Below are 16,276 nucleotides of genomic sequence, written 5' to 3' on the forward strand. Positions count from 1 at the left end.
TGGGCATGGTTGACCTTCAATTGGGGCATGGTTGAACAAGTTATGGCATATGAATAGTGAATGAATGTGATAAAGGAATAATGTGCAGAAAGAAAAGATTAAAGGAAGAGCTGGAGATAAAGATGGGAAGACGTGTTTGGACATTATAGAATAAAGTGAGCAGATCCAGGAGAACAATTTATACAACAATAATAATACTGTATAAAATGAACAATTCTGAAAGACTTGGGAACTCTAATTAGTACAGTGACTCAGCAAAACTCAAGAGCATTTAGAATGAAATATATTAACCAGCTCCTGGCAGAGAACACATAGATACAGATGGAGATTGAGGCACATTTTTTTTGGACATGGAGATGGCTATATATATGAATTTGTTTGTTTTAGAATAAATCTAACACTGGCTTTGTTTTTCTTACTTTCTTAGTGGCAGTGGGGAGAAATGTGAACCTGAAAATAAAATGAAATATACAAAAAAAAAAAAAGAGAAGAATTTCTCCCTTATCCTTTTGTTTAACTTTTTATCTTTAGGTTACATATTCATTATGGTATATAAATAGCAAGTCCAAAATAAAAATCTTTATTCCAAAAATGAACAATGTGGAATTGCTTATCAACTATATGAGTGAGGAGGGAGAAAACATGAATCATATAACTAACCTTAGAAGACTTATGTGTAGATTAGTTACTGGAATTAAAATAAAGAAATTTTAAAATAAAATAAAATGAAATCTTGCAAAATTACTTTCCATTTCTTTCAGTAATTCTTTTTGAATTATGGCACCCCTCTAGTGGCAATTCAAATTAAAAAAATATTTTTAAATAAATACCAAAGAGTGCAGATGATTATTTTTATAATATAGCTTTTTTTTAAAATATAACATTTTTTCCCTAGCTCTTAACACACACACACACACACACACACACACACACACACACACACACACACACACACACATGATTCCCATAAGACAATTAACATTTAATCATTATCAAGAGAGGGGCATGATTAGCTCTACCTGGATGCCAACCACTCCCCCAACCCCTTCCTGTGAGTAAATAGAGGACCCCTCTTCCCCCTTTACTGAGGTCAATGGCCTTCCTAGGGTGGCCAATATATATACACACACATATAACCCTTACTTTCTGTCTTAGAATTAATAGGAAGGGATAAGCAATTGGGGTTAAGTGATCTGCCCAGGATCACATAGCTAGGAAGTGTCTGAAACTACACTTGAACCCGGGACCTCCAGTCTCTAGACCTGGCTCTCAATCCACCAAGACACCTAACTGCTCCCTGTTTTCTAACATATTTTACTGATCAACTTTAAAAAATTCTAGTAACTTAAAATTTGGAAAATCATTATACTATTATATAATTTGGAATAATGTATGGTTAACACCTGTCTTTTTAATTTACTTTTAAATTTTCTTCAAAAAATTTTTATCTTTTGTTTCTCCACGAGAATTGCTATTTTGTCTAATTTTATAAAGTATCCTTTACTTCTATGTCTAAAACATACCTCCTCCTCACCTCCAATTCCCAGATCCCCAATGTAAATGATATTTCCTAATTTGCAACTTTGTACCCATCACTTCACTGTCAGGAGGTAGGTAGCAGGTTTTTTCACAAGTATTCCAGAATGGTGGTTGGTCATTGTGCTGATCAGGAGTTCTTAAAGCTTTTAAAGTTATTGGTCTTTACTATTTTACTTTACTTTACTATTTACTTTACTATTACTAAACATAAATTTCTCTCCTGGACCTGCTCTGAATCACTTCATACAAGTCTTTCAGGTTTTGTTTTGTTTCTCTTCTTCCCCCCCCCCAACTGTCCCCATTGTCATTTCTTATTGCACAAAAGCATTCCATCATATTTGATTAATGTACTCAATCCTTTCCAATAGAAGGGCATCTCCCCCCACTTTAGCCAACATCAAAGAGAAAGTTTATTTACTTTGTAAAAACTCAATCAAAACAACTTCTCTTTCACTAATGCCAAATACAAAACACTTTATACACACTCAACACACACACAAATATAGCGCTCTATCTTTCTATATATTTTAAAAGTTCTTATATCATCCCATATCTCTCAAGTGACTTAAAAATCCTTATTATATTCCCCAAACTACTTATTTAACTTTATACATTAAAAATCATGAGATTTCCCCCCCCACTTCTTTCTACTATCTTAAGCATCCTTTACACACTATTTCAATTTACTTTTACATTACTTTTATATGCCTGGTCAATCTATATTTCAAAGACTTTGTTTAGTTTTGGATTTCTCATCAGAAAAGGATCGTATATTTTTTTGATGATAAATTAAAATGCTCATGATTTCTGGAGAAGTAATCTTTCAGTTTAGGACAATTTGCCTTGATTTTCAATATTGTGAATTCCAGCCTTCTTTTACTTTGCACATATTAATTGGTAGTTTCTTATTTGCAATTTGTTTTCTCCTGGTAGCTGACAAGATTATGTTTTATTTTAAGACCAGGAACTTGACAACTACCTTTCTAATGGAATTAAGTTCAAGGTCATTACTGTTGTCTTGTGAAAACTACTAATTTACACTCTGGAACCTATTTTTATAATTTCAAAGCAATTTTCTTTTATGATTTCTGGAATATGTGCTACTTGTGTTTTTCAAGGAGACAAATAATTCTCTTCCTCACTAAGATCAACTGCTCTTGTTTATAGAGACTTGAAATCTGTTTCTATTTTTGCCATTTTCCCCTCTGTTGTCTGTCATTTCAACTTTAGGGTTTTGGTTTTTCTTTTTATTGTTTTGCCCATTTAATATGATCCTTAATGTCTATTTCATTTAGTTTTTCCATTTAAACATTTTAAGTTTTTATGTTCATGTTTAGAAATTACTCAAAGAAAAATTGCTAACTTTTAAATACCTGTTATAAATACATTTCATTCTATCTCTAAATCACTGGAGGTTCTTGATATTGTATTCATTTTTTTGTAGCATAAGGGTAGCAGTTATACTAGTTAACTTTTTTTCTTTTTGGAAATAAAGTTTTGCTTCACTTTAAAACTTAACCCCATTTTATTCCTTTTTGTCTTCTGATTTCTTTACTTTTTTGTTCTTTTCCTAAAAGTTTTTTTCCTTCTCCCTCTTTTTATTTTCTTTCATTTTTGCATTTGTCTTTGTTTTTAGATAGTTCAGGAAAAACTAAGCTTTGACATCACTCCTGAAAGTTATCATCTTGCTAGAACACTCTCAAGACTCTATATAAGGAAAGGATCCTAAAGGGGAAAAAAAGGAGAAAGTGCCTTTTTCCAGTATCTAAGTTAGAAGAAACCTACTCACCATGAGGAAGTGAGAGAATAGGATGGAAGCCAGAGTCCAACATTGCAATTCGTTCCTTTAATGTCATAGTATTGACATCTATAGGCTTGACAGATGTCTTAAATTCACACAAAATACAAGTATGAGGCCATTCACAGCTGCACTTCATGGTAAGGGGTTTCTGTGGCTGAAAAAGGAGAAATAATACACTAGGGGAAAAAGTTAACCAGTCTAATATTTTGGCTTAGAAATTCTGAAGAGAACTTTATTGTGTGACTTTTGAGGGAGGAAGAAATTTACACATTCTTCAATAATGTTCTCTGCTAAGAAAAAACTATTTACATGCTGAAATGAAAGAGACAAGATGAGAATGCTATGTTTCTATTAGGTCTAAAGAAAGTTAATGAAAGGTACATAGCAACATTATTATATTATAAAGACCTGTTACACAACTGTTTCTCCCTAAATAAGCCAGGAAAGAGATATAAAATTTTAAATAATAATTCCTAATCAATATTTTTTCTATAGTTTTGAATTAAGAATTCTCCCTTTGTAGTGAAAAACATGAGCTATTAATTAAGCTAATAAACATTCTAAATAAGATTTCACTATGCTTTTCTTTAAATAACCAAAATGTGTATTCAATTCAGTAAACATTTATTAAGCACCTTTCATGTCCCAGGCACTGTGCTATGGGCTGTATAGTTATGTTAAAATTCTGTCATTGTTAATATTGTCACCAGAATGTCATTTAAAATACTATTTTAAGATAAAAAAAAATTCCACCCTCAAAGCTCTAACAGACACTTATGGCTTAAGTGACTTAAGCATTTTAGAAATTCTTGCTTTTGATCTCAAAAAGATTTAGTCAGGAGGTATTCCAAGATATGCTCACAATCAGAGATTCCTGGCTCCCCTAAAGTTATAGCACATAGATGCCACTGATCTATTAGAGTCAATTAGGTGGGGGCAGGATGCTAGGCCTGGAGTTAAATGTTAACCTCAAATTCATGCATCATTAACAGTTATAGCCAGATAGATAATGTGACACTGGACTTGTATCTACCTTTCTACTGAGGTATGAGACTGCATTGGTCCGGAGCAGCTTACGTTTCCTGTATCTGCACAGAGGGCGGATTCGGGCAGCAATACAACTGCTGTCATATGGTGAGAGGGAGGTGGCTGGAGAATCCATTCGCTTCCTTTTACTGAGTATCTCTTCAGTATGAGAGTTGTTATCCAAGGAATTTGATCGAGAACTGCAAATCAAAGAGGAACAAAACATATTTCTTCTCAATTTCTTCTGAAAATGAGGACACTGGTTAATAGGAACCTATTAGAATCAGGGTTCAAGAAAACTGCCTCTGATTCTTGAGTTTTTCTATGTTTGTAATATTTTTGCCTCTGACAATTTCTCCCATTTTGAAGTCTTTCAAGGAAAGATTTAGCACAAAGAAATGGCAAAATAGTCTAAAAATGCCATTTAATGAATGGCATTGCCTGATATTTGTTAGAGACAAAAAAATAGCTGAATGTGAAAAGTACAAATTTTATACAAAATAGGATTAGTGAAAACATGCCTAACTCCTCCAGTCTAAGATGACCTTGAAATAAAAGTAAATTTATTTTGAAACTTTTTTGGTTAACAAAAACTATTATACAGAACTTTTTCTGGCAGACACCCATACCCACACACTCCTGCCCTAAGTGCTTGAGAACACACTCAGTAAGAGCATTCATTTAATAACGTGAAGAATTAGAAGACCCTTTTAGGAATACTATAGAATTGAAGACAATGTTTCTAATATTATATAAAAAGGAAAAATTATAAGAATGTCATTTCTGTTTTGATTACAATGCAACACACTCAATTAGCTTATTTTTGTTGAACATTTCACTACTTGATACTTCAACCGAAGCATTACGAAAATAGAATGCTGCCTGTCAATAGCTATTTGTCTTCTAAGCTAGATAAAGACTGTCTATTTTTATTGGGTGCAAGTCAGAGGTTAGGAGTCTTGAGAAGCCTCAAGTAATTTCTGGTATCAAGGATATTGGGAAGACTGCATTATAAATTAGTTATATGGCAAGCCTGTTCCTTCACAGGTAATTAGGTTGCTCTACAGAATATTTGAGTCAGACCCCTCCACCCCCCAGGTTCTCCCAGACTATTCCCTACTTCTTGAGTGAGAGAAGAAAGAGGGGTGTGAGGTGGGGTAAGAAAGCCAATCTCTTATTCCTGGTGGTGGTTCAAAGTCTCTGGAGCCCCTTGCATTGAGAAAAGACATTTTATAAGTCTAAAAACAAATCTCTATAACCAGTCAAAACTAGAATAATTTCCAATAAAGATTATTGTTGAAAGTATTACTTTCATCTATTTAATGTGTGTTTTTATATTCCTTGCCCATAAAATGTGATTTCCTTAAATTCAACTATGCTACTTCCTCTGGATAGAATTCATAGTAGCAAAAGCCCTGGTTCTTGCTTGGAAGGATCTTAAAGTGAGAAGCATACATATTATTAACTGAGACAAATGATTAAATTTTATGCCAATTAACTGAGACAAATGATTAAATTTTATGCCAATTGGTTTTTAAATTTATCTGCTGGAGAGTAGGACAGGACATGTTTAATGAATCAGTATATAGACTGCCCTGGTCAAAGAAGGGTTTAGTTTGTGTAAGGAAAGAATGAGAGATCCAGGTACGTAGAAAACGGAGTGAGATGGTTAAAGGCCTTGAAATTGAAATGGATTTCCAAATGTTTTCTTCCTTTATGGTTCAAGTTCCTTAAAGCATATAGTTTGAAAACTGCTATCCTGAGGAATTTTTTTTTCAAAAGACAAGTTTATTAGAAGAGTAGAGAGACATGAATTTATTTATTCTAGCACTGGTATAAATACACTGTAGCCTTGTGATATGATGTCCGAAGGCAGAACTACTTATACTCCATACTCCCCGACCCTCCAATAAACCTACACACTATGAAAGGATATTGAAAGAATTTAAAATGCTTTCTGTAAATTAAGAAATAACTAGAACCAACAATATTGCTCAAGGTATGGCATACCTTCCAGAAGGCAAAAAAACTTCAGTCACTGTACCAGAACAAGTGGAAACATTTCTTAAAAACTACCTCCTAGGTGTGGAAGGTCCAAAGGAAATAGTATTGTAAGCCATATCTCATGGTAGTCTTGTATTTGCTATAATACACTCCTATGGCATATCCTTTGGGGACTGAGGAGTAGGGTTCAGAATTCAGTCCCAACGTGAAGAACTCCTATGAGGGGAAACCAGCTATCTCATGAAACTGCCCATCCTACTTCTGGACAACTTTAATTGTTAAGAACACTTTTCTCATCTGAAAACTAAATCTCCATTTTTATAAGTTGCTTCAGATTCTCCCCTGTGGGATCAAAGAGATTTATCCTGTGGTAGAGGCTGGCACAAGAGAAAAAGTGCCAGACTGAAGAGTATATGAAATTGATCACCTCGATGGGGGAGGGGCCCCAGGAGTGAATTTCCTGAGGAGAGAAGACTCTGGATGGAGAGCAGTGAGGGTCTCTTGGTCTTGAGACATCGAAGACAGAAGGTGGACAAAGACTTTCTCCTGAGGGTTTACCCACTTTTCCTGCTGGTGACTTTCCCCCCAACACTTCTCTTCAGAAGGTCCCTTCAATTTTGGCATTCTTTCTCTCTTCAAGAGCATCCCTAACCTGTAATGCTCAGATCTGAATACAATATTTTATTAAAAAATATTTTTTCCATGTTTACATAATTCATTTTCTTTCTCTCCCCTCTTTCCTTACCCCTCCTGGATCCCATACATGCTTCCACTGGGTCTTACAAATGCCATCACATACCCATTTCCACATTATTCATTTTTACAACAGAGTAATCTTTTAAAACCAAACTCCCCAAACATATATTCATATAAACAAATGATGAGTCATTTCTTTTTCTTCTGTGTTTCTATTCCTACAGTTCTTTCTACTGATGTGGATAGCATTCTTTCTCATAGGACCCTAGGGATTGTCTTGTAGTAGCAAAGTCCATTACATTGGATTGTTCCACAATATTTCACTTTCTATGTATAATCTTATTTTGGTTCTGCTCATTTCACTCTGCATCAGTTCCTGGAGGTTCTTGTAGTTCAAATAGAAATTGTCCAGTTCATCATTCCTTAAGAGACAGTAATATTCCATCACCATCAGATACCATGATTTGTTGAGCCATTCTTTAATCTAAGGATACCTCCCCATTTTCCATTTTTTTTTTGCCACCACAAAAAGGGCAGATATGAATATTTTTGTAGAAACATTTTTCAATATTATTTCTTTAGGGTACAAACCTAGTAGTGGTACTGCTGGATCAAAAGGTATACATTTCTTTTAAAGCACTTTGAGCACAGTTCCAAATTGCCTTCCAGAATATTTGGATCAATTCACAGCTCCACCAGCCATGTCTGAAAACAATACCTTAGATGTGCTCAGACCCTCACCACTTTATTTATGGAAGCTAGGCTTAAGGAAACTTACGGTAACTCAGAATCCAATCAGCTTTCTAGCTACTATAGCATACTTGTAACTTTGAATGACTTTGCAATCTATTAAAGCCTCCAGATCTTTTTTAAATAAATTGCTGCCAAATTATATCCTGCCAATTTAACATTCTCTTGTCTCTACTTCTCATTTTACTCATACTTTAACCCTTTGCAATCTGGCTTCCAATCTTACTAATGTGAAACTGCTCTCTCCAAAGTTACTAATGATCTTTTAAGTTGCCTCTCCGTCTATATGCTAAATTTTACAGCTAAACATACTTTCCTCTTGCACACTTTCTCCTCTGGGTTTTCATAACAGTGCTCTTTCCTGGTTTTCATCATACCTGGTGAGTTGTTCCTTTTAAAGGAAGTATAGTAATAAATATTGATAAAAAGTTTTTTTTTTAATTTAAGTGTGAGGATTTGGTCCTATTTTAGAGCGTTTTTAAAATAAGATCATGGAGGGCACTTTTAACTCAAAAGAAAAGCTCAGATATAATCTGAAATAAATGGAGATTTGTCTTACTGAAGACATTTACCCCAAGTCTATTTCACTGATCCTCCCCTTCTGTCTCTTAGCTAGCACCTTATTGTTTTGATGATCAGTTTTATAGTACAGTTTAAGATCTGGTACTGCTAGGTCCCCATCCTTCACATTTTTTTTTCATTATTTCCCTTGATATTCGTGATCTTTTGTTCTTTCAAATGAACTTTGTTATAATTTTTTCTAACTCCATAAAAAAGTTTCTTGGTAGTTTGATAGGTATGGCACTGAATAAGTGAATTTATTTGGGTAGGATTGTCAATTTTTATTATGTCAGCTTGTCCTACCCATGAGCAATTATGTTTTTCCAATTATTTAGATCTAGTTTTAATTGTGTGGAAAGTGTTTTGTAGTTGTGTTCATATAATTCCTGTGTTTGTCTTTGCAAATAGATTCCTAAATATTTTATATTGGCTAGACTGATTTTAAATGGAATTTCTCTAACTCTTGCTGCTGAGTTGTGTTGGAAATATACAGAAATGCTGATGATGTATGGTGGTTTATTTTTTATCTGGCAATTTTGCTTAAGTTGTTGATTATTTCCACTAGTTTTTTGGTTGATCTTCGAGGATTCTTTAAGTAGACCATCATATCATCTGCAAAGAGTGAGTTAAGTCTTCTCAGTGCCCATTTTAATATCTTCAATTTCTTTTTCTTCTCTAATTGCTACTTTTAGTGTTTCTAGTACAATGTTAAATAACAGTAGTGATAATGGACATCCTTGTTTCACTCCTGATCTTATTGGGAAAGCTTCTAATTTATTTCCATTGAAGATGATGCTTGCTGATGGTTTGAAATATATACTGTTTATTATTTTTAGGAAAGGCCCTTCTATTTCTATACTTTCTAGTGTTTTCAATAGGAACAAGTTGTATTTTGTCAATGGTTTTTTCTGCATCTATTGAGATAATCATGTAATTTCTGTTGGTTTGCTTGTTGATATGAATCAATTATGTGGATGGTTTTCCTAATATTAAACCATCTTAGCATTCATAATATAAATCCCACCTGATCACAGTGAATAATCCTCTGGATCACTTGCTGGAGTCTTTTTGCTAGTATTCTCTTTAAGATTTTTGCATCTATGTTCATTAAGGAGGTTGGTCTGTAGTTTTCTTTCTCTGAATCTACTACTTGACAAAAACTGCTGGGAAAACTGGAAAATAGTATGGTATGGATTAGGTCTGGATTAACATCTCACACCCTATACCAATATAAATTCAGAATGCGTAAATAACTTAAATATAAAGAAGGAAACTATAAATAAATTAGGTGAACATGGAATAGTATACTTGTCAGATCTATGGGAAAGAAAATAATTTAAGACCAAGCTAGAAATAGAGAATATCACAAAATGTAAAATGAATAATTTTGATTATTAGTAGTAGTAGTCTCTTGGTAACCGAGGATGACGATTATCTTTTTGCATTTTTGTGCACAAAGACACTTTTGCGTGAAGATTTAAGTGGAAAAGTTGATGCACAGAGACAGTCCCACTCTCTCGGCATTGGGAGCCTGGGTCCAGTGGCACGAAAATTCATTACACCTGGAGACTTCCTTAGCTGCATTGGATGGCTGTGTTGTCTTTTGTGCTCCCAACACGCCCTAAGCACTCCACAGTGCCTTGCTGTATCACCATCTCAGCCGTTGAACCTTCTTGTTGGTTTCTTCCGCCTGTTCCGCCAAAACAGTCTTCACATGCTGGGTAAGCAAAGCCCTAGTTCACCAGGGGTCAACGACGACCCGATGGCTACCCTCACAAGGTTTAGCCGGCCTGTCGAAGCCGTTACCCAGGGTGTGGCCGCTGCCGAATGCTAGCAGCTACTGGGAGCCACAAGTGAGAGCTGGGTGTCAGGTGAGGGTCAGAGGCTGGAGAGCTGCGCTAGGAGGGCACGACAAGCCCTCCATACCAAAGATATTACTCCTCCCTGAGCATCCCATACACAATTTAATTTTGATTACATTAAATTAAAAAGGTTTCGTACAAACAAAACCAATGTATCCAAAATTAGAATGGAAGCAAAAAATTGGAGGGAAATCTTTATAACAAAAACCTCCAACAAAGGTCTAAATCAATTGTACAAAAAATCAAGCCATTCCCCAATTGATAAATGGGCAAGGGACATGAATAGGCAGTTTTCAGATAAAGAAATCAAAATTATCAGTAAGCACATGAAAAAGTATTCTAAATCCCTCCTGATATAGAGAAATGCAAATCAAAATGACCATGTCACACCTAGCAGACTGGCTAATATGATAGCTAAGAAAAGTACTAAATGTTGGAGGGGATGTGGCAAAATTGGGACACTAATGCACTGCTGGTGGAGTTGTGAATTGATCCAACTATTTTGGAAAGCAATTTGGAACTATGCCAAAGGGCTTTAAATGACTACCTGCCCTTTGACTCAGCCATACCACTGCTGGGTCTGTACCCAAGAGATAATAGGGAAAAAATATATTCACAAAAATATTTATAGCCACGCTCTTTGTGGTGGCAAAAAATTGAAAAATGAGGGGATGCCCTTTGAATGGGGAACGGCTGAACAAATTGTGGTATCTGTTGGTGATGGAATACTATTGTGCTCAAAGGAATAATGAACTGGAGGAATTCTATGTAAACTGTTACCAACTCCAGGAATTGATGCAGAGCAAAAGGAGCTGTAATATAGGCCAATAAGAGAGGTTACAACTCCATGCTTTGGTGAATTGGGAAGAAGTAGAGAAGGGGTTGAGAGAATGAGAGGGGAGAAGAGGTTGATCTTTCCCTCTCTTCCCCTTGGTGAAGACAATCTGAGTTTGTTTCCCTGAGGGACAGAGTGTGTCTCCCCAGAGATTTGGTTTGGGAGGTAAAGGTTAAGGACTAGAGGAGAGGGCTTTGGAGAAATGACTCACTGCCTCCTTTCTTTGTCTTAGTTGTTGTTGAGAGGCAGGATAGATTTTCCTGGTCTTGATCTAATCCTTCTCCTTGGGGAGAGGTATGAGTCTACCCAAATCTTCAGACCCCTTCTTTGGTGTCAGAAAGTAGGCAGACCTGATCTAGATATTAGCACTTTAATAGAGAATCATTCAGGGAAAGGATAGTAAGAGGGTTGGATAAGGAAAGTGGGTAGCAGGAATCCCTGAGGACTGGCAGACTGACCCCCCCCCCAATTTTGGGGTCCAAGCTCTAAGCCTTAGCCCCTTTTCTGGTCAGCTGCTGGTTGTCCCTATTCTTGAGCTAATGTGGTTATTGCTAGAGGTCAGGACAATTGTGGAGAGAGAGGTGGAGAAAATCCTTAGAGAGAATTTCCTCAGTAGATGGCTTTTTCAAAGTCCAATCTACTAAGTTGAGTTGAGTTGAGCAGAGAACTTCCAGGGATCACTAGGAAGCCGTTGGTGTCCAAAGTGAAACTTCCGGTCTTTTTGAGATCCTCCTGTCAGGTTCTCAGTTGAAGGAATCCAGTTGATGTGGTCATTTCTGAGTTCCCCCCAGCCTCTGTTCTTTCCCTGGAATTCTGGGTTACTTCCTTTCTGCCCTTCCTCTGCATGGTCTGTTTCTTGCTTCATTGGATCATATTTCCTTCTTTTTCAAATTCCTCTCTCTTACAGAGCAGAACCAGGAGAACATTGTATACAGAGACTGATACACTGTGGCACAGTCAAATGTAATGGACTTCTCTACTAGCAGCCATGCAATGATACAGGACAATTCTGAGGGTCTTATGAGAAAGAATGCTATTCACGTCTAGAAAAAGAACTGTGGGAGTAGAAACATAGAAGAAAAAAATTTCCTTGATCACATAGTTCTATGGGGATATGATTGGGGATGTAGACTCTAAATGACCACTCTACTGCAAATATTAATAATATGGAAATAGGTCTTGATCAGTGATATATATAAAACCCAGTGTAATTGCTTACTGGCTATGGGGGGGGGGGAGGTAGGGGAAGAATATGAATCATGTAACCACGGGAAAATATTCTAAGTTAATTAATTAAATTTTTAAAAACCGAGATTTGCTACCATTTATTTCCTATAGGAAAACCAAGGTTGGAACCAATTCTCTCTTAATGAACCGGATGTAATTGTTCTATGATGTTTCCCTTCTCATTATGGTTCATAGGAAATTTTCTCTTGTGAGACATAGCAAATGGGGGTTTGTAATTCTCTTAATGCAGAAAATTTGGGGGTGGGAAAAGTTATGAATTATTTGAGTAATTAAATTTATTAACAGATTTACTGAACATAAGAAGTAGAAGGCATGGTCATTACTGTATAGAAACAGAATTATAGCGGCATCAAAATACAATGGAAAAGAACAAAGAACCAGAACATCACCTCTGGGTCTTAATTTCCAAATCTGTAAAATGGACATGATGATAACTACCCAATCCAGTTCACCAAGGAAACTGGAACTGGATAGGACAACCAGTTTAAGCAGGGCTGAGCTATTAAAGCAATTACTTATCTAGATAATGATACAGATTATTGGTCTAGAGCATCAGTTCTCCCAGTGTGGTCTACAGATTACCTATGAGTCCTCAAGATCCTTTCAAGATGTCCACAATTTCAAAATTTCTTCCATGATAATGATACTATTTATCTATTAAAATAGTCTTCCCTTTCCCAACTACAATATCTTTGGAAGGCCAAATTTTCTTCATATCCTTCAACCAAAATAACAGGGCAACAGATTAAATGCAGAAGTAGGAAATCTAGCTGACTTCTATTAACCCAGACATTTATATGAAATTTTAAAGAATGTAAAATAATGTCACTTTTCTGAGTAACCTTTTTTAAAAGTTATTTTCCTTTCAAAGTAATTCAAGTCGACATTCAATAGATTTATTTAATTTAAATGAATTAATACATATTTTTAAAATTATCCATTCTAATTTCTAATACAGTAAAATTTGATCCAAACCACATTAACAAAAGCTCTTTGGGGTCTTCAATAATTTTTAAGAGTGTAAAGGTCTCATGAGATGAAAAAGTTTAAAATCAGCTGATCCAGAGTTTAAGGGGACATTAGAAGCTTCCATTACCTAGGAGAAAACCCTGCCTCTGGAAATGGCAAAAACGCTTCTGTGTACCTAGATGGGCAGCACTGTCTACATCCAATGTTTCCTTTTTTCCTCAATAGTTAAACCTGGATTGGTGCTTATGACCATGAAAATTCAACCCATATACAATTCTTGAATTAAGTTTATTTCTGAAGTTAATTTGGAAAGTGGTGGCAGAAGGGATGTGCCAGTTTGACTCCCCTGAGGATTAAGGTCTTAGCAATATTATTAAATTATTTGAAGAATAACAGTTGAGTTCCATTGTGACATCTATAACTTGAGTGATAAAAGGAGACACAATTTTAAATTAAAATTAAAATCAAAACATACTTTAGTCCCCAATAGCTAGAATAGTGGTTCTCAACCTTCCTAATACCGTGACCCTGCAATACAATTCCTCATGTTGCAGTGACCCCAAACCAAAAAATTATTTTGGTGGCTACTTCAAAACTGTAATTTTGCTACAGTTATGATTCGGAATGTAAATATCTGATATGCATTATGTATTCTCATTGCTACAAATCGAGAGGTTGAGAACCGCTGATCTAGAACATAGTATGTGCTTGGCAAATGCTTTAATACCAAAGAAAAGTAGGCTAAAGAGATTTCACTATCAGATATTTTTAGTGGCATAGATGTGTGTATTATGAAAACATCAAGACTAGTGGCCAGGTTGGCCTACATTGCTGAACAATCTGGTGAACTCTATGTATTCCAAAGTTTGAAGGCCGGTGGTTAAATCGCTATACCAGCAATACTATTCATTGAGTTATTCATTAGTATAACATACAATGGACAGTGACGGACTTGTAACTAAAGTGTTTAGGTTTCATTCCTTCCTCTCATTTATCCCAAATCCGTTTCCTTATCAACAAAACCGCAATAACAATGAATCCCTCCCTGTAGTCCTCTCTCTGATCCCTTACACCTGGTGTTCAAGGAAGTTTGCTAAGACCTTTAATTAGTAAGGAAGTTGCCAATCTGTAATGGGAAGTTGCATTTTTCTCACTAGCTAGTTCTCAAAGGTGATGGAATGAAAGGTCTGAATCAAAAAATCAATAATCAAGATTATGAAGGTTAAATTAAATTAAAGTATAAAATTCCCAATTAGTCTGGCTAGCTCTTTTGACTTCTCTGCCTCCTCTTTCCATTCTTTAGAACTGAACGATCATTCTCTGCCTTTGAAATCATATCTACCATTACAGATAGTTATCAATTCGACACTTAATATCCACCCAGATTTAGATCTTCATCTTTTACCTCCCTCTGAACTTTTTCAACCCTTACTTTTTGTCTTAGAATCGATACCAAGTATCTTTTCCAAGGCCCAATTGCAGTAAGGGCTAGTTAATTGAGGATAAATGACTTATCCAAAGTCATGCTGTTACTGTCTGCAGTCACATTTGAACCCAGACCCTCTCATCTCTAGGCCTGGATCTCTATCCACTGAGCCCCTTAGTTGCTCTACCTCATCTTCTAACTCATAAAGCTACATTTCCAGCTGCTCATGCCTGTCCTACCTCAAGCTCAAAATGTAGAAAACTGAACTCATTTCTCTAGTCCAATTCAAACCATAATATGCTTTTTTAAAAATATCTCATCTCTTGCCCCCAAAATTAAGGAGTCATTTTTACTTCTTCGTTTCCCATATCTGAAAATTCACTCACAGACAGCAATAAGAGGGACCTTGGGGGTTACCTTGTCTAAACACCTTATTTTATATGAGGGAACTGAGGTCCAGGAAGCTCAAGTAAAATGGCCCAAATTATATAGGTGGTATCAAAGGTGGAATGTGAATCCAGTTTCTCTGACTCTTAAGGCCAAAGGTCTTTCTACCACACCATGCTGACTGTTTCATGTTAATTCTTTGAAGCATCACATGCCAATGGTCTTTCCACCACTATCCAAACTGTTATATATTCTTTCTTTGAAGAATTACTTATATGTGTGCCTTCCTTTTAATTCATACTACCACCTTCTTATGCAAGTCCTTATAACTTCTTCCTTATACTCTTTTCAGCTTCCAAGTCATCTGGTAAATTGTAACAATATTTAATTATGTGAAGAATCTGTGATTTCATTGGCATGAGACCTTTACAGATCTCAATCCACCTAAATTTTAGGATATAAGATCTAGGGAGATTTTTGAGGGGGGAAAAGAGCTAAAGTGGCTTATCTAGTCACAAAGCTAGTAAAAAGGCAGAGGCAAAATCTGAATTCAGGTCTTACTGATTCTCAATACCACATACTATCTACACTACTAAGCTACTAATAATCAAAACACTAATAACTAAAGCAATCATGATTATGCCAAGAGTTATATATATATATATTCTCTTGGTAAGTCTCCTAAGAAGTCTGTCCAAGGGTATATTTTTCAATTATACTCCACCTCAACCCTCCTGATAATTCACTGGGAGTAGTGGGAGAGTTAGATTACTTGAATCCCATTCCAGGCTCTTCCTCTACAATCATTACCCAGTAAAATCTTTTCCTTGAGATTCATTCAATCCATATTTATTAACCAATCAAGATTCTGGTGGCGATTGCCTACCAACCTCTATGATTCTAAAAAAATCAAAACATATAAAATGTTATATAAATGTAAGGCATGATTTGTCTTGGCTAGGAAAAGGGAAGATTACATGTTTCAAATGAGAGTTTTGGAGCTAGGAGGGTCCTTAGAGCTCATTTCATCTCATTTTACGTAGGAGAAAACCGAGGCTCTGGGAGATTAACTGACTTGATCAATGTCAGTGGCCAAGATGGATTTGAGCCTTTGTGATGAGGCCAGGACAGAACTAAGCCACTGAGCACAGCTCAGAATAATACTTCTGGAT

General features: G+C 35.7%; 1 protein-coding gene across 5 annotated transcripts in view; it reads right to left on the reverse strand.

The window, feature by feature from the left end:
• Positions 1 to 16,276, reverse strand: part of LOC103092583 (KAT8 regulatory NSL complex subunit 1-like) — a 160,311-nt gene that overhangs the window by 22,554 nt on the left and 121,481 nt on the right. For all 5 annotated transcript variants that reach the window (XM_056805256.1, XM_056805255.1, XM_007499706.2 and 2 more), the window contains 2 exons: positions 4,374 to 4,566; positions 3,329 to 3,494 (listed from right to left, as the gene is read on the reverse strand). In XM_056805256.1, coding sequence (XP_056661234.1) covers positions 3,329 to 3,494; positions 4,374 to 4,566 — 359 coding nt within the window. The remainder of the gene's footprint in view (positions 1 to 3,328; positions 3,495 to 4,373; positions 4,567 to 16,276) is intronic.

The sequence above is a fragment of the Monodelphis domestica genome, chromosome 7 (assembly GCF_027887165.1).
Source record: "Monodelphis domestica isolate mMonDom1 chromosome 7, mMonDom1.pri, whole genome shotgun sequence".
In the NCBI taxonomy this organism is placed as follows: Eukaryota; Metazoa; Chordata; class Mammalia; order Didelphimorphia; family Didelphidae; genus Monodelphis; species Monodelphis domestica.